General features: G+C 43.0%; 3 protein-coding genes across 8 annotated transcripts in view; all 3 read left to right on the plus strand.

Annotated features, from left to right (window-relative positions):
* The window catches only part of LOC109907597 (protein argonaute-4), a 31,656-nt gene extending 27,047 nt beyond the window's left edge, over positions 1–4,609 (plus strand). For all 6 annotated transcript variants that reach the window (XM_020505654.2, XM_020505657.2, XM_020505658.2 and 3 more), the window contains exons 16-17: positions 475–776; positions 1,086–4,609. In XM_020505654.2, the coding sequence (XP_020361243.1) occupies positions 475–776; positions 1,086–1,194 (411 nt within the window). In that variant the 3' untranslated portion in view covers positions 1,195–4,609. The remainder of the gene's footprint in view (positions 1–474; positions 777–1,085) is intronic.
* A 1,872-nt stretch (positions 4,610–6,481) lies between these two features.
* Positions 6,482–8,040, plus strand: LOC109908144 (claudin-7-like). The gene has a single exon (XM_020506653.2). It carries the CDS (start codon positions 7,126–7,128, stop codon positions 7,822–7,824), a length of 699 nt encoding a protein of 232 aa, XP_020362242.1. The 5' UTR covers positions 6,482–7,125; the 3' UTR covers positions 7,825–8,040.
* Positions 8,041–16,814: 8,774 nt separating this feature from the next.
* cdca8 (cell division cycle associated 8) lies at positions 16,815–22,777 on the plus strand. Its single transcript, XM_020505662.2, has 11 exons — positions 16,815–17,236; positions 17,485–17,578; positions 17,702–17,830; positions 18,568–18,614; positions 18,742–18,817; positions 18,907–18,980; positions 19,186–19,265; positions 19,358–19,453; positions 19,634–19,763; positions 21,353–21,439; positions 22,065–22,777. The coding sequence occupies exons 2-11, from the start codon at positions 17,491–17,493 to the stop codon at positions 22,098–22,100; spliced, it is 843 nt and encodes a 280-aa protein (XP_020361251.1). The 5' UTR covers positions 16,815–17,236; positions 17,485–17,490; the 3' UTR covers positions 22,101–22,777.
* The last annotated feature ends 2,214 nt before the right edge of the window (positions 22,778–24,991 follow it).

A 24,991-nucleotide genomic window follows, 5' to 3' on the forward strand; every position in this document is an offset into this window, starting at 1 on the left:
AGCAGGGCTGTCAAACTCCATTCCTGGAGGGCTGTGTCTGGTTTTTGATGGGAGTTCCTAAGCAATTTATCTTAAACAAATATATATCTTTCAAGTACATGGGAGGAGCGAAGACACGCAGCCCTCCAGGAATTGAGTTGACACCCCTGATGTAGAGGTTTAAATTATCCGCAGGTATAGGATCAGATTACCCAACTGTATCAGGGGGATGAAACCTCTGACCCTGTATCTGTGGTTAGGGGCAACTTCTACGAACAGTATTTCATGAGGGAGGGCATCGAGGGCTGTGGCAGTGTTCCAATACTTTTTAAATGCACCTCTCCAACCACATATCCTTGGAGTAACCTCTGAGCTGGCATTTCACTGGATTGATGATTTAGACACAGCTGAAGTTAGAGGGGTTGCAACAATGGCCCCTTTTTTGACGAGCACTCCAGCATGTCTGTCTGTAATCACAGCTATCTCCCCCTACAGGTTGGAAAGAGTGGCAACGTCCCAGCTGGAACCACGGTGGACAGCACAATCACCCACCCCTCCGAGTTTGACTTCTACCTGTGCAGCCATGCTGGGATCCAGGGCACCAGCCGGCCCTCCCACTACCACGTCCTGTGGGACGACAACTGCTTCACGGCCGACGAGCTCCAGCTGCTCACCTACCAGCTGTGCCACACCTACGTCCGCTGCACCCGCTCTGTCTCCATCCCCGCGCCAGCCTACTACGCCCGGCTGGTGGCCTTCCGCGCCCGCTACCACCTGGTGGACAAAGATCACGACAGGTAATGATGAAAGTGGCAAGGCACAAGGCGAGAATACTGAGGGGTATCACGGATAAACAGGAAATGTTATTTTAGTCAGAACAGACACGAATGGACTCTGTTAGCTGCCCTATATGTTCGATTTATATCTGCAACATTATGTATCTAGCTTTACTGAATATACCGTTTTTGTTTGGCATGTTGACACAAATACATTACGGTACATGTTGTTTAATACGACTACAGTTGGTGGAGCCCAACAGTAGTGGATTTGTTTTATTTTTCTCTTTTGTCATGTATCTGGCCCATCTCTCTCGTCCTGTCCTGCAGTGCGGAGGGCAGCCACGTGTCGGGCCAGAGTAACGGTCGGGACCCCCTTGCCCTGGCCAAGGCAGTCCAGATCCACTATGACACTCAGCACACTATGTATTTCGCCTGAGCCACGTGAGCAATGTGTGCAGTTCTGTCCTCTATCTCTCCTCTCTCTCTTTTTGCCAGTCTTTCTCTATCTTTGTCTTGCGTCTTGATGTGCACCAAAGCGGTTCGAAGCCAGTGGAGTATTTTCCTTTTTGGGAAAGACGACATCCGGCGTTCCCGATCGAAGCCGCCCTCTACCAGCAATCCGGCACCGAGAGACCGTTGGGGTTTCCGATGCACAGAGAAAACAAACAAAAAAACACAAGTTGAGCCATTTTTTTTTTTTGGAGGGGGTGGGCGTTGTTTGTTTTTGAATGTCTCTTGTTTTTGAAAGATAAACTGAGCAATGGAGCGGACTGACGCCAATTGTCAGTGGCAGCTCTTAGCTCTCCCAGCTAAGCAGGACTACTTTTTACCTCAAAGCCCTTTCGGGGCGAAAATCTGTCAAGTTCTTGGGTTGGGGGGTTAGCATGGAAACATGGGTGGAGAGGATCTTTTGAGAATGATATATATATATTTTTTTTTCTTTTATGATCGTGTTTTAACTTTCTCCTTCAGTCTTTTACAAGCGAGGTCACCTGGGTATCCATACCCATTAGTCTTCTCCCATTTAGCGAAGAATTAAGTGCTTGAGTGTGTGCGTGTGTGTTTGTGTGTGTGCGTGTGTGTTTGTGTATATACGTGTGTGTGTGTGTGTGTGTGTGTGTGTTTCATGGCAGGCCACTGAATTGTAAAGGGAAAATCAAGAACTGCTGTAAATGCCTCAGATTTGATGTTTTTTTTTAAATATATTCACACATGACATATAAATATTTACATCTATAGAACAGATTGAACTATACAGGCTTCACAGAGGCCGGTGGGTGTATGTGTAGCAGTAGCAACCGTGGTTTAGCCGATGTGATTGACTCGGCATTGGGACCTATTGAATGGTTGAGAGCTTTGGCGGGGTTACGGCATTGGGCTAAGCCGCCTTATTTGGTGCCCCATGTGAGGAAGGGGATTCATCCCTTAAACCTGTTTGTCTGAATGGTTATGACATTGTTAGGGCGGCGCACGTTTTTTTTTAGCAAGGCGCTAGTCGTCTGAATTTTTCGGAGGCGGAAAACCCATTCGCTTAACTTTTGCGGTCTCCTTTGCTACCGGCCAATTCATTGCACTGACCCGGGACGCTAGGCAAGCAACAGAGGGCACTCTCTCTTACCTTTTTATGCATTTATACATCAGAATCAAAAAGCAGAATTTGTAAGAGTTTAATATAAAACCGTTTTGTGGCTAATCTTAACTGTTGTTCAGACTTAGTAGTTATATTTGATGTTGTTGTTATCTACGATTATGATAATTATCAGACTGGCAGCAATCGGATGTGTAGTTATGAGATCAGGGTAAGAGTGGCTGGGTTTAGATTTGCACACTTTGGTAGCATTCTGGCCTACGGTGGAGGGAGGCCCAAGGTGTATCGGTTTATGCTCCCTTCTGCTCCTCAGTGATGTAGTAGGGAAGGGTTTGGCTGTGTTCTCCAGTAGGAAAGATCTCTGTTGAGCTATCACCGTTACCCCAGACTGGTAAAACAGGAGGCAGAGGAGTACTGTTGGCAGCAGGGGATTTCGGTTCGAAATGGAAGAAAGTTGACAATCAGAGCTGGCATTAGAAAGAAACTGGGACCGAGCGAGTGGTAAAAAGAAGTATGAAATAGGCAATGAGTAGAATTTTTAGAACTTCATAATGTGTATCTATGACTGTTTGTGTGTATTTGAACAAGTATATCTATTCAAGTCTAAACTTTTGGTGTTTTTTAAATTTTTTAAATAAGGTTTTGAAAACCGGATATGAATTGACATAAAGCATAAACACTGCCCATGGACCTAAGAACACCTGACCAGTCACGACCTCGGTCAAAGATCCTATTTAACTAGTCGTGGTTAAGGTTATTGCCGTGCAAGACTGCGGTGAGGATGGGGGGGGGGGGGGGGGGGGCTCGACTGCGGTGCACCCACCTCGCCAGGGGGGGTCGGCTCTGCGAAAAAACCTTTTGTAATAAACCATCCGTAAAGCAGCAGGTTTGCTATGATTGAGTTTGAGCCCCTATCTGTCGAGGGCTTGGGCACCGGCCTGTGGGAGCGAAGCATGGTGGGTTTCCAGGCATTGCATGCAATAAGTTTTGAGGGGCGGGGCTGAGCTGTTGAAGACGTGCACTAGTTTTCCTACGGGGAAAGGGGGCTGCAGAGAGCCAGGTGTTGTCCTCTGTGGGTGTGACCAGACTGGAGGAGTGTGCAGGATGTGGGTGTGGTCTCCTAGCAGGGGATCCAAAAGGCGGTGATGACTCCTCAGTTTTGAACATATTATCATTGCAAAGCAATATTAACTCTAAATCCAGTTTTCGAATGTGTAAAAATGTATAATTCTTCTTGTCGACGTGGCTGTTGGTCTGCTCTCTGTCGCCGTTTCTGGAACTATTATTTTGTTTGTTGCCTGTATCAATCAGTGGGAATGTGCATTCGGTGGACTAGCTCTTTAGGCACTGAGAAAAAAGGTCAAAACATTTAGACTTTTCTCACCTGCATGCCAGAGTATTGTCCCTAAATATAAAATAAAAAAATTAATAAAAATAAACTCTTTAGAATCAAGTGAGACAGAAGGAGAAGAAATATTGGGTAAATGTATATGAATTTAGTGAGACTGTTTTAGGCTAGCAATATTGTCCAGTCTCTTCAAGATGTTTTTGAAAGATTCCTACACAAATGTCAGTATAAAAAAAAAAAACGGAGGCACAGGCCGCTGGAGGTTGAGCGTTCGAGCCTTTGCATCGTGACCCGAAGACAAACGAGGTACTTTCTTCAAACGTGGGCCCGGTAAAGACTTTACCCCTCGACCCCTCACAGGCCCCAGTGTAGCGTCCATTTAGGCCTCCACTTCCTGGTTTGTGCCCATGCCACGCCTCTCGGGGCTCCCTAGTCTCGTGGCGCCACCCTGCTGGCCACCCACACAAGCGCACTTCCTCTCTGTGGGGGGCCTCGCCCAAGGCGTCCACAGCCACAGGAATACCTCTTTATAACATTTTTAACGATCCATTCTTTCTGTGCCCCGTTTGAAAGAGAGCATGATTTATTTTTTAATTCCTCTTTGATATATCTACAGATTTGTTATTTGACATTGTAAGTGTAAGTACATTTTTTTTTTTTTTTTCTTTATTCTCGTGTGTAGCTCTGCTGTTTTCTGCTAGTGGTCTGAGCTGTGTGACTGTCCAACAGCAATAGAACAGTACCCTGTCTGACCTGCTGGGGAGGGGTGGGGCTTCCTCAGGCCCCTCCCACAAGGGTGCCCAATCACTTGCTGTATTGCTATGTGACATGTTTTAAACTTTTTTTTTTTGTTGCCTGCAGGGAATATTTGTTATTGTGTAAAGTAATAAATTGGTATTTTATGCCTATATCATATGCTGGTGTTTCCTCTTTATTCCTTATTTTTATCCCAACACCACACATGACACAAAGGGAAAACGCTAGTCTTCTGTTCCATTTTATAATATATTCTTACTAATAAATGTACTAATACATTTGTTGAGTGATTACATGCATAGGCCAGTAGATGGCATTGTTTTCTCTGTGTGGGGGCAGGTCTGTTATTGGCTCATTGGCTGACAAATAGCAGTCTGAGGAGATGGGACTCCTGGGGGAAAAAACCCTCCTTACTCACAGTTTAAGGTAACCAAAGATAAGAAGCTGTCATTTTATGACAATGCCACTGTATCATGTTCCAAAGATAAAAATCTGAAGTCTCTAGGGTACTTGTTGACAGCATTTGTTGACTTGGGACAATAAGTAATGTGGTCAGCTGATAGTTCTATCTCAGAGATGAATACACTCGGGGATGTCCATCTTAAATGTACTACTTATGTGTGTTCGGGTGTATGCGCACACATCCTGTTCTGTAAAACATTGTGTGTACAGCCTTTTTGAAGCACCGACTAGACAAATCAATGGAAACCTGGCAATATATTTGTCAATCATTTATTTTGACTGTCGTGTGTGTGCGTTAATGATTCCAGTGGATTTCTTATGCTGTGGTATTCATCAAATGTAGTACCACAGGTAAACATGTCTCATTCACAATAGACAGCTATCCTTTGACTCTGCTCCCCTTTCCCCCGCTCCTGTGCTGTTGTCATGACCACTGTTGTCAAGGAGAGGTCCTACTCACACAAGAAGGGGAAACTCAAACCGCGGATCTTGTTGCCATATTTAATTAATCAACATAGGCACACCAAGGATCAATGATGTCATGAGCAGAAATAAAAATTTAATTTGTTCTCCATCACAGTTGGGCTATTGGCCAGTATACACAGTTGCACTTGTAACTGAAGGCAGCAGTAAAGTGTAAATCCATTGATTTATAATCCATGAAGTGGGATATCCGCCATTTTATTTGTGACCATATTTTTATCCAAGAGTGAAAGAATCAAACTACCTCAATTTATACATTCAATAAATGAAATGTTTGATTACATTTTAATAGCACTTGTTTAGGTAACACCACCTTTGATGGAAAGGGAATGCTTACACCTGACCTGTATTTCTCATGCGGGTGTTAAGCTTTGTAGTCCAGTTCATTCTGCTCACACACATCCACTCCACCTAGCCCCCTTTTTAGCCATCTCTTCCTTTTTCTGCAACCCCCAGACATAAAACAGATGTAAAATGCTCCTTTAGAGACGAGTAGAGCAAAGCAGAGCATTTAAGACCCATTGTATGGGCCCCCTGGATTGGCTTTGTTTATTGATCGACCTACAGATACCACTCTCCCTCCCCCTGTACTGTCTCGTTCCCTCTCTCTCTCCAGGCACACAGTGTTGCTCTCACAGGTTGACAGTAAACTGAGGCTGTTCTGAAGATGGGAGGGATGGACTGACTATTCCACTTACCTGGCAGTCTGACTAAGTAGTCTTACCTACTATCAACCCTAACACCCGGGTTGGACTGACCCAATTGGGTGTGGGGTGGGGGGCAGAAAGCTGAACCTGCGTAGAGTCTGAAGTGGCTTTGGCAGGCTGAGCCCTTTGTGACGAAGACACTCCAGCAGGCGCCGCTTCATTTTCCAAGGCTTTGTTCTCCAAGACACCGTAACTCCATTTTAAGCTGTAGCGGTGAAACTTGTTTTGCATCAACCATCAAGCTTTGGTGCATTTGGAGGCATAGTTTGGATGCACTTGGACAAAGGCCAGAATTGGACCAAGCCCTTATTTGCGCTTGATCAAGACATCGGTCTTTTTGTTTTGTTTACCTTCTGTGGAACCTCTTTGCTCATGGGACTGTATCAGTTGTTTTTGACTTCCAGCGATGGCGTACATCTTCAGCAATGTCCCTTGATCGAGTATCAGGTTCTATTGGCATGACCCATCTAGGTAAGGCCACACCAAACCTGTGGGGTAATAGACACTTTTCATGTAATCAGCTCCGCGCTTGGGTTAGTGTGAGGTTACAGGGCCAGAACTGCTGACATCCAATTGTACCCTACGCACAAACCCACTGGGTGTGATGGTGACGTCTCTGAAGCTCAATCAATCCAAAATAGGGGAGCTGCCACAAGTGGCTGCACAGTCATTGGATCTTAAATAATGAATAATTTCAAAAGATAAAGCGGAAGGAAAGCAATGGAGTCTTTTCTCCCTCTGCCACCACCTGTCACTCTGATCACTGGGGGGGAAAAACCTTGAGTTAAAAAAGAAAAGCTAAATTGAAGACATCTGATGTTGAAAAGAAACGGAGACATAAGAAGCTTGAGAAAGGAAAGTAATTTCAGAAAAGGACAGTGAGTGACTCAACATTCAGGACTGTGAAAGGCCCAGACAGAGCAGGCAGGTATAGCAAAGGAGTGGGCCTTGAAGTGAGAAAGACGACATAGACAAGGGTAAAGGTCAGTTTCAGGTGGTCAGAAGACATCAAGAGCAGCCATCATGGTCAACACAGGCATGCAATTGATCAGCTTCACCTGTGCGGTAACAGGTTGGGTCATGGCCATCGCTGTGACTGCCTTGCCTCAGTGGAAGGTGTCTGCCTTCATCGGCAGCAACATCCTCACCTCCGAGATCAAGTGGGAGGGCATCTGGATGAACTGCATCTACCAGGCCACGGGCCACATGCAGTGCAAGACCTACGACTCCATTCTGGCTCTGCCCCCGGACCTCCAGGCAGCTCGTGCCCTCATGTGTGTGGCAATTTTCCTGGGCTGGCTGTCGTGCACCGTGTCCTGCTGTGGAATGAAATGCACCACGTGCGCTGGTGACGACCGCCGCGCCAAGGCAGGCATCGCCCTCTCCGGCGGCGTGCTATTCATCCTGACGGGCCTGTGCGTGCTGGTGCCCGTCTCCTGGACCGCCAACACGGTGGTCCAGGACTTCTACAACCCCAAAGTGCCTGTCATGTACAAGCGAGAGCTGGGTCAGGCGATCTACCTGGGCTGGGCATCTGCGGTTATTCTGATGATCAGCGGGGCAGTGCTGAGCAGCACCTGCCCCCATATCGAGAGCAGAGGAGGGGAGTACCACCGGGGGTACATGGGCCGGAGCTTTCCTAACACGCGCCCCTCCCCCCTCGCATCTGATCCTCCGAAACCGATCACCTCCAACAGCGTACCACTAAAGGAATATGTGTAGTCCAGAGAAAAGATGTGAAGAAGAATGTCCACAAGGTTGGAGTATGGGAAGGTGCAAGGTTGAGAACGAGAAGAGGAAGTAGAAGGCTGGAGTAGGACAAACTGTGACTGACTGTAGTGGAGGTGAGGTGTTGTGACTTGGAAGGTTTTTGAAGATGTGGCGCATTAGATTTGAAACTCTGCCGTTCTCTCGCGTTCTTCTACTGTGATGCATTTTGATGTACTGTAAATATTTATTTCAAATGTATTTTGTCACGGCCTCAATTGTTTATTTATATATATATATATATATATATATAATTGAGGCTGTTTCCATAATGCCTATCATTATCCGCCTCATGTATTCCCTTATTGACTTCATTACACATGTCTTACACTGTGATATTTGGTATTAGTGCGTGGACAGATCACAATATTCTGCCTGGAAGACACGACATCAATCACCATAAACACCTTTTAAAATATTATGGTTTTGTGACTTGTGGTGTGAAGATTGGAGTGATTTTCTTTCACAATTCTTCTCCGATGACTATTACATTTGTGAGTCTCGGCACTACTTCATTGAGTTTGAATAAGTCAAAATTGTAACAGAATAAACTGTTTATTCCAAGGGTATTTTAGTAAGTTTGAACTTTTTCGTTCCATATGTTATAGTTCATGACAAACTGATGGTGTTTTGAAGTTTGCCCAGAATATTGAAGGTGCCATGTGCTCAATGTTCAGCTGTGCACAACTCCAAACAGAAAGTGTTCCCTTTGCACATAGTGATGGATCAATCTAGCCCTCTTACAGGCTGTTTGGAATTGCTGTCAAATGAATTGTATCTTTCAGGGCAGCAAGGGCAAACCATGTGAGGTGAGGGAAAGGGGCAGCCATCCTGAATAAACCCGATAGTTGGAGAAAGAAAAACGTAAAAATGTTATATTTATAATTTCATTTCATTGTTTTTCCACAGAATTTATTTTCGCTTAGTCAGAAGTTATACTATTCTAGCTCAGGGCCCGTATCCACAAAGCATCTCAGAATAGACAATTGGTCATAAATGCTGAGAATAGAGACATTTTACTCGTTCTCTTATGGGTAAAAAATAAAAGCAATGCGTGAAGCCTCTTTAGTCAAGTCACACCTAGTCGACAGATATTTAGGACACCTCATGAGCTGTCCTAAACAGTTAAGTTACCAGCAGATGTCTTGATCAATAATCCAGTGAGTCAGTGGTTCCTGTGCCACATGCAATTGCTTTGGAGTTGTTCGTGTTTTCTAATTCTATATCGTCAATCCATAAATAATCTAGATCTACAGTATATGCAACAGTATCTCTTGTGCCTCTACCAATGATTTCAGATGATATGCCTAAATACTTATGACAAATAGGTTAATAAATAAATGTATTTCCATTATTGAATTACATTGTTATTTCAAGTTATCCCTTTGGAGTGCAATACCACGTATTTTATTTGTATTTTTTAAAGATGCCTAAATTGGGCACTTGAAGGAATCTAGGAATTATGTTGCCTTTGATTGTGTTCGATAACAATTTTATAGACCTTTCACGAGTTGTATGAAACATTATTGGCAAGTGACTTGAGGCCGACTGTGCCAAAGCGAATTCGTTTTTAGAACGATCCTTTGCGGTACCTCAAACTGTCGTGATTTCCAGCTGAGAGTTTGTCTGGGCATTGTCTTAAAATCTACTCTGAGCTGGGAGTTTTTAAAAAATTGTTTTAAAAACAAGTTTTATCAGGATTCCTAGGACCTTTTACCTGAGATGCTTTGTGAATATGGGCCCTGGTCTTTGCTGTTGTAGCAGAGCTCTGTGACAATTCTAACATGCTCTGTCTACCTCATGGTCCTCTGCCTTGTTCACATCCAGGTGCTCTGCTCCTATCAGGGTTGACACATCCAAAGTCTAAGTCAACCCGAACCCAGTCTGTTCCTTTACCCTTCAAGCCATTAGTCTTATTTTTAAATGGTCTACTTTTCAGGTGGTTCTCATTTTACTAGGACTCAATGAAAAAGGACACTTAAACGGTGTAGAATAACTACATCATTAGTTTATTAAATTCAGTGAGGGTAATTACAATGCCTTCAGAAAGTATACACACCCCTTGACTTTTCCACATTTTGCTGTTACAGCCTGAATTTAAAATGGATTACATTGAGATTATGCCACACAATACCCCATAATGTCAAAGTGGAAATACGTTTTTAGAAATGTTTACAAATTAATAAGAAATGAAAGCTTGCATCAAAGTATTCAACCCTTTTGTGATGGCAAACCTAAATAAGTTGGAGTAAAAATGTGCTTAACAGGACACAATAAGTTGCATGGACTCACTGTGTGCAATAGGATTTTAACATGATTTTCAAATTACTACCGCATCTCTGTACCCCACACATACAATTATCTGTAAGGTCCCTCAGCCGAGCAGTGAATTTCAAGCACAGATTCGACCAGGAATGTTTTCCAGTGGTTCACAAAGAAGGGCACCTATTGGTAGATGGTGCAGTTACAGTATTGACTACACTTTGGTGTATCAATACACCCAGTCACTACAAAGATACAGGCGTCCTTCCTAACTCAGTTGCTGGAGTGGAAAGAAACTGCTCAAGGATTTCACTAGGAAGCCAATGGTGATTTTAAAACGGTTACAGAATTTGATGGCTGTGATTGACGATGGATCAACAACATTGTAGTTACTCAACAATACTAACATAAATGACAGAGTGAAAAGGATGCCTGTACAGAATAAAAAAATATTCAAAAACATGCATCCTGCTTGCAATATGGTACAAAGGAATACTGCAAAAAATGTGGCACAGGAATGTACTTTTTGTCCTGAATTCAAAGTGTTGTTGTTGGATTTGCCCCAAACATATCAATGAGTACCACTCTTCATATTTTCAAGCATGGTGCTGGCTGCATCATGGTATGGGTATACTTGTCATTGTCAAGGACTAGTTTTTTAAAATAAAAATAAATGGAATAGAGCTAAGCACATGCAAACTCCTAGAGAAAAAAACTTGGTTCCGTCTGCTTTCCAACAGACACGGGGAGACTAACTCCCATTTCAGCAGGACAATTATCGAAAATATGAGGCCAAATACACACTGGAGTTGCTTACCAAGAAAACATTGAATGTTCATGAGTGGCCTAGTTACAGTTTTGACTTAAATCGGCTTGAAAATGGCTATGGCAAGATTTGAAAATGGCTGTGTAGCAATTATCAACAACCAACATGACAGAGCTTGAATAATTTGTTTAATAATAATGGTCAAATATTGTACAATCTAGGTGGGCAAAGCTCTTAGATACTTACCCAGAAAGACTCACAGCTGTAATCGCCGGTGATTCGAACATGTGCCACACAATACCCCATAATGTCAAAGTGGAATTATGTTTTTAGAAATGTTTACAAATGAATTAAAAAATGAAAAAGCTGAAACCCAGTTGATGGTGAAAAGACAGTCAATAGACATACTTGTCGGGGGTTGTTTGGCGAGTAATCTGGCTAGCCTAGCTATGTTACATTTTACCGCTATTTAACACTTTACCGCTAAAACGTATGGACTCCGGTAGAAATCTACGCAGTGGTGAGAAAAGCATGGAGCAGAATGGATCAAATAAAGAAAGTGCCAATAGCATGACGGAGATAAGGAGTCTAATTAAACTGAGTATTGAAAAAGGAATGAATAGTAAAGTTTACGTGCATCTTTGGAGAAAGCCATTCAGGATAATCATACAGCTTTGCTGACTCAATTGGAGAATAATAACGTGACCACATAACTCTTGAAGTTGGACGTCTGGAGTCCCGTGTAGAATTCCTAGACTCTGGGAGAATAGGCCTTGCCAAAACAGCATTCGACCCATACGTGTCTATAATAGTGGTAGGACTGCCTGCTGATTAAAACGAGGACCTAATCTTGAAAGTGAACCGGGTTGATATCGGTAGGCCTAGGCTGCGAAACAGGTGATTGCAGTTGAGAGGATGATGGAGAGAGGTAAAGGTCCCGAGGTTGTGAAGGTGGAGTGTCGGTCTGTGGAGGAGAAAGTGGCTCTGTTACGGGAAAAAACAAAAGCTGCGAGACCATCCTGATTTATAACAGTCTTCCTTTGATCATCTAAGTCCCACACTGATCGCCTTATATAACTGAACTTCAAGACGCAGCTGAGAGAAATACACGGAGGAAATGACTATTTTGTCACGGGAAGCGGACGGGTCATGAAACGAGATCAACCAGAAGGACAACGTGGACAGGGGGTGGACAGACCTACTACATACTGAGGGGCTTCCCATCCCCTACGAGATTCGATTTCAATAGTACATTGGGAATGTGAACAGATGGACCACACTGAACAATAAATTACGAATAACAATACTAAAATCCTTAAACCCAGACATTATCTCAATAAATGAAAAGCATTTGCCTCGGCAAGAAACTGTCGATATTGAAGGGTATGTATGGTATGGACACAACAGGAACACTCACGTGAAAGGGAATATGTGTAAAGTCTGATATGAGGAAAGCATATAAAATTGAAATGATCGATAAAGCCATAGAAGGAATTATTGGTTTGAGCTTTGAACATAGGGAGTCAGATTGTTTCGTTGTGTTTTCATGCTATTTGCCACCTGAACAGTCCACATGGGGTAGAGATGGTCATTTGTTAAGTCAAATATACCTATATACAGAAGCAGATGCTATTTACATATGTGGTGATCTTAACAGTCGAATTGGGAGGTTAGATGACTATATAAATGATATTGATGATAGTCCATTGCGGGTTAAATTCCTTTGTGAATTAAAATCATTTCTTAAAACAATTTCTTTGTGACTCTAAAATGTGTATCTGTAATGGAAGGTTATGACCCTTAAGCGACAGCTTTACATCCATATCGGCAAAGGAAAAGCTGTGGTGGACTATACAACTGTCTAGAATAGAAACTTGTTTGGGATTTAAGGTGTTATCTCCTACACTGATGGTTGAAGAATGCAGATGTTTTGACTTAATTGGAGAAAATAAGTAGACTTCCTGATCACTCTTTCTTATTTATGATATTTTCTGTTGGCCACAAACTTTCTCAACCAGGTATTGTCATAGGCCTAAATGTAAGAAAAGAAATGTGCCAAAATGACTTTCTATGTTCTGAAATGGCATGTAGAGCTCTGATGGAACTCATCGAAACAACATTTGATTTAGATGTGTGTTATGAAACATTTTGTGACATTATATATTCTGAAAAATGTGAATAAAGAATACAAGCCGAACAAGCCTTATTGGAATGATGAGTTAAGGGATCTATGGTCAGTAAATGCGCAAGGAAGGCTGAGTACTTTTTTATACAGTGTAAAGATAGGAATACAAGAGAACAGTGTTGGAAGAAATTTAAGAAAAAACAGCATGTGTTTGATGAAAGACTGTGCCTTTTTAAACGGAGATATCAGAGAGGGCAGTTATTACACCTTGAGGAGATACAGACAAGAAATCCTCAACAGTTTTGGAGCCAAATAAACAAGTTAGAACCAAAACGACATAAGAAAATTCCAATGGAAGTCATGGCACAGGGGACTGAATTCTGATATTACACAGGTACTTAAGGAGTGGGAGAAGGGGTTTGCTCGCTTGTTCTCAGGTAACGAAAATGTGACATTTTGAGGAAGATTTTAATAAAGACATATGTTTCCTGAGAACTAAATTGGAAAATACAATGCTAGAACCCTCTTATCTACATTTGAAGTCGGTCGTTCACATACACCTCAGCCAAATACATTTAAACTCCATTTTTCACAATTCCTGACATTTAGTCTTAGTAAAAATGCACTGTCTTAGGTCAGTTAGGATCACCACTTTATTTTAAGAATATGAAATGTCCAAATAATAGTTGAGAAAATTATTTATTTCAGCTTTTATGTCTTTCATCACATTCCCAGTGGGTCAGAAGTTTACATGCACTCAATTAGTATTTGGTAGCATTGCCTTTAAATTGTTTAACTTGGGTCAAACGTTTCGGATAGCCTTCCACAAGCTTCCCACAATAAGTTGGGTGAATTTTGGCCCATTTCTCCTGACAGAGCTACTGTAACTGAGTCAGGTTTGTAGGCCTCCTTGCTCGCACATGCTTTTTCGGTTCTGCCCACAAAGTTTCTATGGGCTTGAGGTCAGGGCTTTGTGATGGCCACTCCAATACCTTGACTTTGTTGTCCTTAAGCCATTTTGCCACAACTTTGAAAGTATGCTTGGGGTCATTGTCCATTTAGAAAACCCATTTGCGACCATGCTTTAACTTCCTGACTGATGTCTTGAGATGTTACGTCAATATATCCACATAATTTTCATGCTTCATGATGCCATCTCTTTTGTGAAGAGCACCAGTCCCTCCTGCAGCAAAGCACCCCCACAACATGATGCTGCCACCCCGGTGCTTCACAGTTGGGATGGTGTTCTTCGGCGTGCAAGCCTCCTGTTTCATCAGACCCGAGGACATTTCTCCAAAAAGTATGATCTTTGTCCACATGTGCAGTTGCAAACCATAGTCTGGTTTACTGTGGATATAGATACTTTTGTACCTGTTTCCTCCAGCATCTTCACAAGGTCCTTTGCTGTTGTTCTGGAATTGATTTGCACTTTTCGCACCAAAGTACGTTCATTTTCTAGGAGACAGAACGCATCTCCTTCCTGAGCGGTATGACGGCTGCGTGGTCCCATGGTGTTTGTACTTGCTTACTATTGTTTGCACAGATGAATGTGATACCTTCAGGCGTTTGGAAATTGCTCCCAAGGATGAACCAGACTTGTGGAGGTCTACAGTCGTGGCCAAAAGTTTTGAGAATGACACAAATATAAATTTTCACAAAGTCTGCTGCCTCAGTTTGTATGATGGCAATTTGCATATACTCCAGAATGTTATGAAGAGTGATCAGATGAATTGCAATGAATTGCAAAGTCCCTCTTTGCCATGCAAATGAATTGAATCCCCCCCAAAAACATTTCCACTGCATTTCAGCCCTGCCACAAAAGGACCAGCTGACATCATGTCAGTGATTCTCTCGTTAACACAGGTGTGAGTGTTGACGAGGACAAGGCTGGAGATCACTCTGTCATGCTGTTTGAGTTCGAATAACAGACTGGAAGCTTCAAAAGGAGGGTGGTACTTGGAATCATTGTTCTTCCTCTGTCATTCATGGTTACCTGCAAGAAAACACGTGCCGTCATCATTGCTTTGCACAAAAAGGGCTTCGCAGGCAAGGATTTTGCTGCTAGTAAGATTGCACCTAAATCAACCATTTATCAGATCATCAAGAACTTCAAGGAGAGCGGTTCAATTGTTGTGAAGAAGGCAGCAGGGCACCCAAGGAAGTCCAGCAAGCGCCAGGACCGTCTCCTAAAGTTGATTCAGCTGCGGGCTCGGGGCACCACCAGTACAGAGTTTGCTCAGGAATGGCAGCAGGCAGGTGTGAGTGCATCTGCACGCACAGTGTGGTGAAGACTTTATGAGGATGGCCTGGTGTCAAGAAGGGCAGCAAAGAAGCCACTTCTCTCCAGGAAAAACATCAGGGACAGACTGATATTCTGCAAAAGGTACAGGGATTGGACTGCTGAGGACTGGGGTAAAGTCATTTTCTCTGATGAATCCCCTTTGCGATTGTTTGGGGCCTCCAGAAAAAAGCTTGTCCGGAGAAGACAAGGTGAGCGCTACCATCAGTCCTGTGTCTTGCCAACAGTAAAGCATCCTGAGACCATTCATGTGTGGGGTTGCTTCGCAGCCAAGGGAGTGGGCTCACTCACAATTTTGCCTAAGAACAAAGCCATGAATAAAGAATGGTACCAACACATCCTCCCAAACATCCAGGAACAGTTTGGTGACGAACAATGCCCTTTCCAGCATGATGGAGCACCTTGCCATAAGGCAAAAGTGATAACTAAGTGGCTCGGGGAACAAAACATCAATATTTTGGGTCCATGGCCAGGAAACCTCAATCCCATTGTTGCGCAATGCAGAGAACGCCGGAAGAAGAATGATCATTTAATTACCACAATGAATTATTATAGTGTTTGTTAAATGTGTCAATTAATCCCATAAGGGATGGATTGCCATTTGGCGATTTGAGAACAAATACAATGTCATTCATTCATTTTATTGACTCCGGATGTGAATACTTATCTGATCAAGATATATTAGTGTCTTATTTTTCATACATATATTTTTTAAAGTAAGCCTTTTTCTTCCACTTTGACATTAGAGTATTGTGTAGCTCGTTGACAAAAATGACAATTAAATCCATTTTAATCCCACTTTGTAACTACAAAATGAGGAAAAAGGTCCAGGGATGTGAATACTTTTTGAAGGCACTGGATATACGGAAAATAGAGCACCATATATGGGTTTACCTGATATGCTCTCTTCTTCGCTGTTTTCAGGGACCCAGATCTCTCTTGGGAGCAGTTTCCAGAAGGCAGGGGTCATCAGCCCTCAGTGTCTGCAGCACGTTCTTTCTTCTCAGGAACCTGTGCACGCAGATGATGATCAACTATCTTTCTCACACAAATCAACAATAGAAACAACCTTTACCAAATGGTAGATTTCAAGATTTACAATGCCACACACGGAAGTGATGCGTTTCAGCATCAAGCCTTCCGCGGCAGTATGCAGTCTAGTGGCATGCTCACAATGACCATTTATTGTGCATCATTAGTAATGGTACAGTAATACAGTGACACAGAAAGGATACTGTTGATGACAGTAATGCCCCGCATCCTGAAGCCACTCCAAGCGATGGATGGAGCGACTGCAGATCTCTGGGTGTAGGTAGCAAGGGTGTCGAGATTCTGCTCATACAACAGGAACCTGAACCTGATTACTGATAGCATCTCGCACAGACTGGAGAGAAATAAGAGGGCCAAATAAGAGGGTCATCTGTGGTTACAAAATGTGTTCAAGCTCTCTCATGAGTTTATGGAGTGAGCTACCATGTATCTTACATTATGTCTACTGCCCTGTAGGAGCTTGAAGTGAAGACGCTGGTGCAGATCAGGAAAAGTGTGAAGAGAGGTGTTGGCGATTTGGATCTTTTGAAACGCCCTCAACTGCTCTTCTATGTTTCCAAGTGAAACCATTAAAGGCTTGCATTCAGCCAACACTGAATTACATACTTTCTTGATTGTTCTCCAAGCTTTTTTTCCTCAATACTTGGTTACGCGACAATAACGCAGGCATCCTAGTTCACATTCAGGACAAGTGACGTGAACGTTCTTCGAAATTATAGGTAAAAAATGACGCCAAGCGAAAGCGTATCCTCATTGGCTGATCTCCGGCATTGTCTGCGTGTACATTTGAAAATTTCGCCAACTGGAAAGAGAGGGAGGCAGCAGGATTAACTCGCTAACTAGAAAATAAAGAAAACATCGCCAGGTAAATCACAATTAAAGTTCATTTGTCAAACAATCTCATTGTTTAGATTAACATTGTATGTATTTCAAATCTGAAATGAAACAGTCATTTTTAAACGGAGTAGCTTCAATCTGGCTAACTACTAACGTTAACGTAGCCTAGCTAACAACATTTCCGGAAAGGGGCTAGCTAACAGTAACTAGCAACATTTTACCTGTTTTGCTAGCCCACGCACCATTACTAATTTAGTGTACGTTACCAATATACAGAGAGTCATGGGACGACCAAAGAGGACGACCAAACAACGTAAAAACCCCAAATTGGACAAATTGGAGGCTTTTCTCGAAGATTTCGACAGTGAGGGTATGGATGACAAAGAACATGTAGATGCAAGTTGGCTGCTAGCCATTAACGTTATATGAACAGAAACCACCGTTTGTGAATTCACTTTGGTGTAACTTATCCAATCACACGTTGTCTTTGCAGTTAAAACCGTAGTTGAAAGGCTGAAGGAGAAGACAAACAGCCTCCTGAAAGATGCAGACAACTTCTACAACATGGCTGTGATCAAGCTGCCAAAGGCAGTGAGACAGATGAACTGGCTTGAGCATTGTGGTAAGTTAGCTGGCTAGCTAAGTGAAGAAGCATGCACCTGACTGTTCTCTCAGCTACCGCACAGCAAGCGGTACCGGAGCGCCAAGTCTAGGTCCAAAAGGCTCAACAGCTTCTACCCGCAAGCCATAAGACTGTTGAACAGTTAATGAAATGGCTACCTGAACTATCTGCATTGACCCTCTCCTTTTGTGCTGCTGCTTTTTAAATGTTTAAATGAATTTTTTAACTAGAAGTCATTTAACAACATTTATATTTACAATGATGGCATGGAAACAGTGGGTTAACTGCCTTATTCAGGGGCAGAAAGACAGATTTTTTTTTACCTTGTCAGCTCGGGGATTCGATCTAGCAACTTCTCGCTTACTGGGCCAAAACTCTAACCACTAGGCTACATGCCACCCCACTCGCTGTTTATTATCTATGCATAGTCCCTTTACCTCGGCTAACCTGTACCCTGCACATTGACTCTGTTCCGGTACCCCCTGTATATAGCTTCACTTGTTATTTATTTTATTGTAACTTTTTTTTGTTAGACTTTATTCTGGGTAAAATTTAGATACTATTTTAACTCTTATTTCTCTTAACTGCATCATTGGTTGAGGGCTTAAGTAAGCATTTCACAGTAAGGCCTACACCGGTTGTATTCGGCACACGTGACATATGATTTTGATTTGGCGAAAGGTGGGTTAGAGATATGTTTTATCTGACGAACTGACACTTCTCCTTCATCCCTTCAGGGTCAGAGAAACCAAAGTCACCCGTGTCACCAGTGGAGGATGCCAAGGTAGGTTTTCTAAATTAAAATAGAAAAACCAACAGTTTATGAATTATTAAGTCAGGCCATGGTTTTGACACCACAGATAATGCCACCCAGCCAGAGTCGCTCTTCACTCTTATTTGTCTACTTCCAGAAAGTAGAGGAGGCTGCCCAAGTTGAGAGTGTTATGGCTGAAGTCCATACTATTCCCCCCAAGACTGTTAAAAAAGGTAAGTATTTGCTATATACCAGTTGTTATAGGTTATGTGTCTCCTTTGAATCCCTCTGGATGTTAAAGTTACTCTGCTCCCCTCTGCAGCAAAGTTGAAAAGGGGTGGAGCCAGGACAAGTTCAGAGGATGAGGAGAACACTTTTACGGCCACAGGGAAGAAGGTTAGTGCTGTATTTTTTTTTTTTGTTGCAAGGTTATGGAGACTTACCGTGTGACTCAATGTAGTCCTCAATAGTCTCCTTTCTTTTAGGCTCTTGCATTTTATTCCAAATGATAGCCCGAGTCATTATTAGTACCAAGCCATGTCTAGCTCAAGCTGAAGACTTACACTGTTGCCTCATCGCCCATTTCTTCTCTATTTCTCAGGGTAAATCAACTAGGAAACCTCCAACGTCAAAGAGAGCCAAAGCACTGTCAGTCAGCAAGCGGAACTCGTCCATCAGAAAGTAGGACCCTTTCAGCTGGAATCTGAAAATATTTTTGTTTGTGTTTTATGGTTGTACAAAAATGACTTGCTAATATTAATTTGCCACTTCAGGTCCAGTAGGAAGCCACTGGTCACTCCTTCCAGGAACATGTTGGACAGTTCCCTCATGGGCACTACCCCTCTCATCACACCACGCTTTGACTCCAGGTAAAGTGGCAGTAGGTAATGTTCTGTGGCTTGTCCATGACAATTTTTGCCTAAAGCTGGTTGTTGTTAGAGAACAGTCTATCCAGTCTTTCCCATAGTAAAATGTTCCAGTTGGGACACACAGGCCCTCAAAGCAACATTGGGTACCACTGCTTGACTTGTTGTCGTCATATATCCCAGGCTTCCCAAGACCCCAGCGGTGAGGATACCCCGCCACAAGGAGAGGGTTTACAGTATCTCGGTCAATGGCTCCCCCATCTCAGGAGGCGGTAATGATATCGTCATCAATGTTCCTGTGGGGAATGGAGAGGTAAGCAGCCTCCATTTTTAGACTGATCCGTACTGAACAGTATGCACGACCATCTGACTTGGCTAAATACCCTCACTAGCCCCTCTGACTGTTTATGTTACGCGTGTACAATTATTTCCATGACATAATTCAAGAAAAAAACTATTTTGGATTGACCAATGTAAACATTTTCAAATATATGCAACTTAAGTTTTATATCATGAAATTTCAACCTGAAAGAATTGTCATCAGCACAATGCTGAGGGAATCCTATTTGAGTCAGAAAAAAATACTCATCTGTTAGTTAAGATATACAAAACCTTGCAGAGAACCTATCCAACTGACAATCTCTAAGGGGGGTAGAAACTATTGAACCAAGACTTAAAAAGAACTGATATTGGCAAAAGATGGAGACAGCCTAAAGGGACGTCAGAGACCTAGCAGTGTAGTGCCAGGACAACAACCTCCCCCTCAACTTGAGCAGGACAAAGGAGCTGATCGTGGACTACTGGAAAAGGAGGTCTGAACACACCCCCATTCACATTGACGGGGCTGTAGTGGAGCGGGTTCAGAGTTTCAAGTTCATTAGAGCATTAGTGAGGTCGAGCGATGTTGTTGGGTGATTAGGCATGGCTCGCAGTCAGCTTTCCAAATCAACCAAAAGGTGTTCGATGGGGTTGATGTCAGAGCACTCTGCAGGCCTTTCAACTTCTTCCACACTGATCTCGACAAATCATTTCTGTATGGACCTCGCTTTGTGCTGCATTGTTATGCTGAAACAGGAAAGGTCCTTCCACAAAGTTGAAACTAAGGGACCCGAACCATGAAAAACAGCCCCGGGAATAATGATTCCTCCTCCACCAAACTTTACAGTTGGCACTATGCATTCGGGCAGGGTTCTCCTTGGCATCCGCCAAACCCAGATTCGTCCATCGGCCTACCGGATGGTGAAGCGGGATTTATCACTCCAGAGAACACGTTTCCACTGCCCCAAAGTCCAATGGCGGCGAGCTTAACACAACTCCAGCCGACGCTTGGCATTGCGCATTGTGATCTTAGGCTTGTGCGGTTGCTTGGCCATGGAAAACCATTTCATGAAGCTCCCAACGAACTGTTCTTGTGCTGACGTTGTTTCCAGAGGAAGTTTGGAACTCTGTAGTGAGTGTTTCAACTGAGGATAGACAATTTTTTACACGCTTCAGCGGTCCCGTTCTGTGAGCTTGTGGCCTACCACTTTGTGGCTGAGCCGTTGTTGTTCCTAGATGTTTTCACTTCACAATAACAGTACTTACAGTTGACCAGGGCAGAAATTTGACACACTCACTTGTTGGAAAGGTGGCATCCTATGATGGAGCCACCTTGAAAGTCACTGACCTCTTCAGGAAGGCAGTTCTACTGACAATGTTTGTCTATGGAGATTGCATGGCGGTGTGCTCAGTTTTGTACACCTGTCAGCAATGGGTGTGGCTGAAATAGCCAAATCCACTCATTTGTATGCGGGTGTGTTTTTTATTTATATATATTTTTCTAAAGTACTTGTCGACGTCATTGGCACATTTCATGTGTGTTAAGAAAGTTCCTCTGCTGACCTGAGTTTTTTTTGGTTCCAGTGCATTCAGCTGCTGGCCAGTCAGATGGACACTGTGGACCTGGGACAGCTGGATGAGACAGCCATGAGGAGCATCCGTCTGCTTCAGGTATGGTCTTCACCAAATAGAACTATACAATATGGCCACATCCATATGTCATGCTTCTAACAGAAGAGAAAGGGATGCGTTATGCATAACCGTAATAGCAGGTTATGGCAATCTCCAAATGAAAAGATTACAGTAAAGACTACATTTGCACATCTACGGTCCAATTACATATCTGGATCAGGGTGTGCTATTTAAAAGATTATTCTTCTGCCAACATGACTAGCTAAGTGTTGAGCTTTCACAAGGCACTTTAGAGAAATGCATTGTCATTTTGGTTTGCACAAACGGGAGTTGTGTGCATTCAGGTACTTTCATGGTAAATTCTCACAGTATGTGCTCCTTTTGTTCAGAACAACCCTGAATGTAACGCCATGCCATCTTTCAGTACTGTAAATGCTATGCATTTTGTTATATAGAAATGTGAATTGCACATTGTATGGTTGTTTTTATAATGCGGCATCTATTATAATCTTCCACCTGTCTTCTTTCAGAACACATCCATCTATGATGGCGTTTTACATATTACTCATGTTTATCGAGCGGTGTTGAAGTGGATTTCTATGTCAAACCCGTGTGTGTAAACAGTAGCCGTTACCATAACTCACGTTCACTTTTCTCTCCACAGAACCGCCTCACAACACTGTGTGAATCCTCCGAATGACCTCTTCAGTGTCTTTTTTGTTGTTGTACAAGAACCCCCCCCCCCCAAAAAAAATGTTTTTTTTCTCTGTATATTTCTCTTTTAATACATAGTTGTTAATAGCTGTCATGTCTGCTTTTGTGTAGTTATCTTAGCGCTCTTTATTGTTATGGTTTAAATGTTTTAAAATGGATGCCAAGCACGTGGGACTATACAGGCTATTTTTCAGGGATGCAGTCTTCCATATAAAATACATTTAAAATGAGCAACATTAATAAACCCTAACTACACTTCCCCTCGAATAGTCTAACATGTTTGAAAGTTACTTGCGTGCCCTGTGAGTGAAAGAGAAGGATATGCTGCATGCCTTCGTCTCATCAATAACACTTTGTCGGCCCTCTTGTGGTTGAGGTTTGCCAGTTCAACTTGTACTGTTAGTGTGGATGTGGAAATAAGAGGTCCATGCATTTTAGAATTATTCAGTGACATTTTACAATACTTTGTTTTAATGTAAATATGCCATTTTGTTCACTTTTCTCAAAGTGAACTCTTTCAACTCTGGTGAATGTCTTATTTGTGTGGTGGAAGTTGGGGAACCACTGCTTGCTGTTGTTTGGGGTGGTTGTTTGTAGCCTAGATGAAGATCCTGGGGTAGTACTGGTAATACAGTACAGAAATACAACCACCTTTTCATGTTTTCCCATTGTCATCGTCGCTTCAATATGCTGTAATCACAGACAACTAGATGATACTGTTTGCCTGCTTAGATTTCCTGAGACCACCTGCTCATTTGTGTTTCTGGAGGGTGCGTTATTCATGAAGACTCCAGGCAAATCAAGTTCCCTTGGAATTCAATTTGTCGCTAAGTATCAGTTTGACAGGATTACGTAACACGAGATGCATTGCATTTTGATGTTTAAAGTGTACATTAGACAATGAGCTACAGCTTCAGATGTTTCCATTAACTCTAGCTGTCATACTGGTCACAGCAGAAGGAGCCCTGCCACGGCATAACAAAAATATGGGCTTGTAGAAGCTTGATTAAAACGTTGGGGTCAAGCGTGTGGGGGTGCCAGACTGCTTAAATAAATAAACTCTCTTATACCACCATAGCAGGGATTCAATCTGCCGCGTTGTCAAACTCGCTGCACTTATTTTAATGGTAATTTAGTTGGGGGGGGGAAAAATCAGAGGAAGATGTTCAAGAAACAACTCCAGTTCTATGTAGAATGCAAAACTAAATGTATGGCAACCATTAAATTAAGTTATTTACCTTTATTTAACCAGGTAGGCAAGTTGAGAACAAGTTCTAATTTACAGTTGCGACCTGGCCAAGATAAAGCAAAGCAGTTCGACAGATAAAACGACACAGAGTTACACATGGAGTAAAAACAAACATACAGTCAATAATGCAGTATAAACAAGTCTATATACAATGTGAGCAAATGAGGTGAGAAGGGAGGTAAAGGCAAAAAAGGCCATGATGGCAAAGTAAATACAATATAGCAAGTAAAATACTGGAATGGTAGTTTAGCAATGGAAGAATGAGCAAAGTAGAAATAAAAAATAATGGGGTGCAAAGGAGCAAAATAAATAAATTAAAATTAAATACAGTTGGGAAAGAGGTAGTTGTTTGGGCTAAATTATAGGTGGGCTATGTACAGGTGCAGTAATCTGTGAGCTGCTCTGACAGTTGGTGCTTAAAGCTAGTGAGGGAGATAAGTGTTTCCAGTTTCAGAGATTTTTGTAGTTCGTTCCAGTCATTGGCAGCAGAGAACTGGAAGGAGAGGCGGCCAAAGAAAGAATTGGTTTTGGGGGTGACTAGAGAGATATACCTGCTGGAGCGTGTGCTACAGGTGGGAGATGCTATGGTGACCAGCGAGCTGAGATAAGGGGGGACTTTACCTAGCAGGGTCTTGTAGATGACATGGAGCCAGTGGGTTTGGCGACGAGTATGAAGCGAGGGCCAGCCAACGAGAGCGTACAGGTCGCAATGGTGGGTAGTATATGGGGCTTTGGTGATAAAACGGATTGCACTGTGATAGACTGCATCCAATTTGTTGAGTAGGGTATTGGAGGCTATTTTGTAAATGACATCGCCAAAGTCGAGGATTGGTAGGATGGTCAGTTTTACAAGGGTATGTTTGGCAGCATGAGTGAAGGATGCTTTGTTGCGAAATAGGAAGCCAATTCTAGATTTAACTTTGGATTGGAGATGTTTGATATGGGTCTGGAAGGAGAGTTTACAGTCTAACCAGACACCTAAGTATTTGTAGTTGTCCACGTATTCTAAGTCAGAGCCGTCCAGAGTAGTGATGTTGGACAGGCGGGTAGGTGCAGGTAGCGATCGGTTGAAGAGCATGCATTTAGTTTTACTTGTATTTAAGAGCAATTGGAGGCCACGGAAGGAGAGTTGTATGGCATTGAAGCTTGCCTGGAGGGTTGTTAACACAGTGTCCAAAGAAGGGCCGGAAGTATACAGAATGGTGTCGTCTGCGTAGAGGTGGATCAGGGACTCACCAGCAGCAAGAGCGACCTCATTGATGTATACAGAGAAGAGAGTCGGTCCAAGAATTGAACCCTGTGGCACCCCCATAGAGACTGCCAGAGGTCCGGACAGCAGACCCTCCGATTTGACACACTGAACTCTATCAGAGAAGTAGTTGGTGAACCAGGCGAGGCAATCATTTGAGAAACCAAGGCTGTCGAGTCTGCCGATGAGGATATGGTGATTGACAGAGTCGAAAGCCTTGGCCAGATCAATGAATACGGCTGCACAGTAATGTTTCTTATCGATGGCGGTTAAGATATCGTTTAGGACCTTGAGCGTGGCTGAGGTGCACCCATGACCAGCTCTGAAACCGGATTGCATAGCAGAGAAGGTATGGTGAGATTCGAAATGGTCGGTAATC

This window comes from Oncorhynchus kisutch, linkage group LG17, assembly GCF_002021735.2.
Source record: "Oncorhynchus kisutch isolate 150728-3 linkage group LG17, Okis_V2, whole genome shotgun sequence".
Taxonomy (NCBI): Eukaryota; Metazoa; Chordata; class Actinopteri; order Salmoniformes; family Salmonidae; genus Oncorhynchus; species Oncorhynchus kisutch.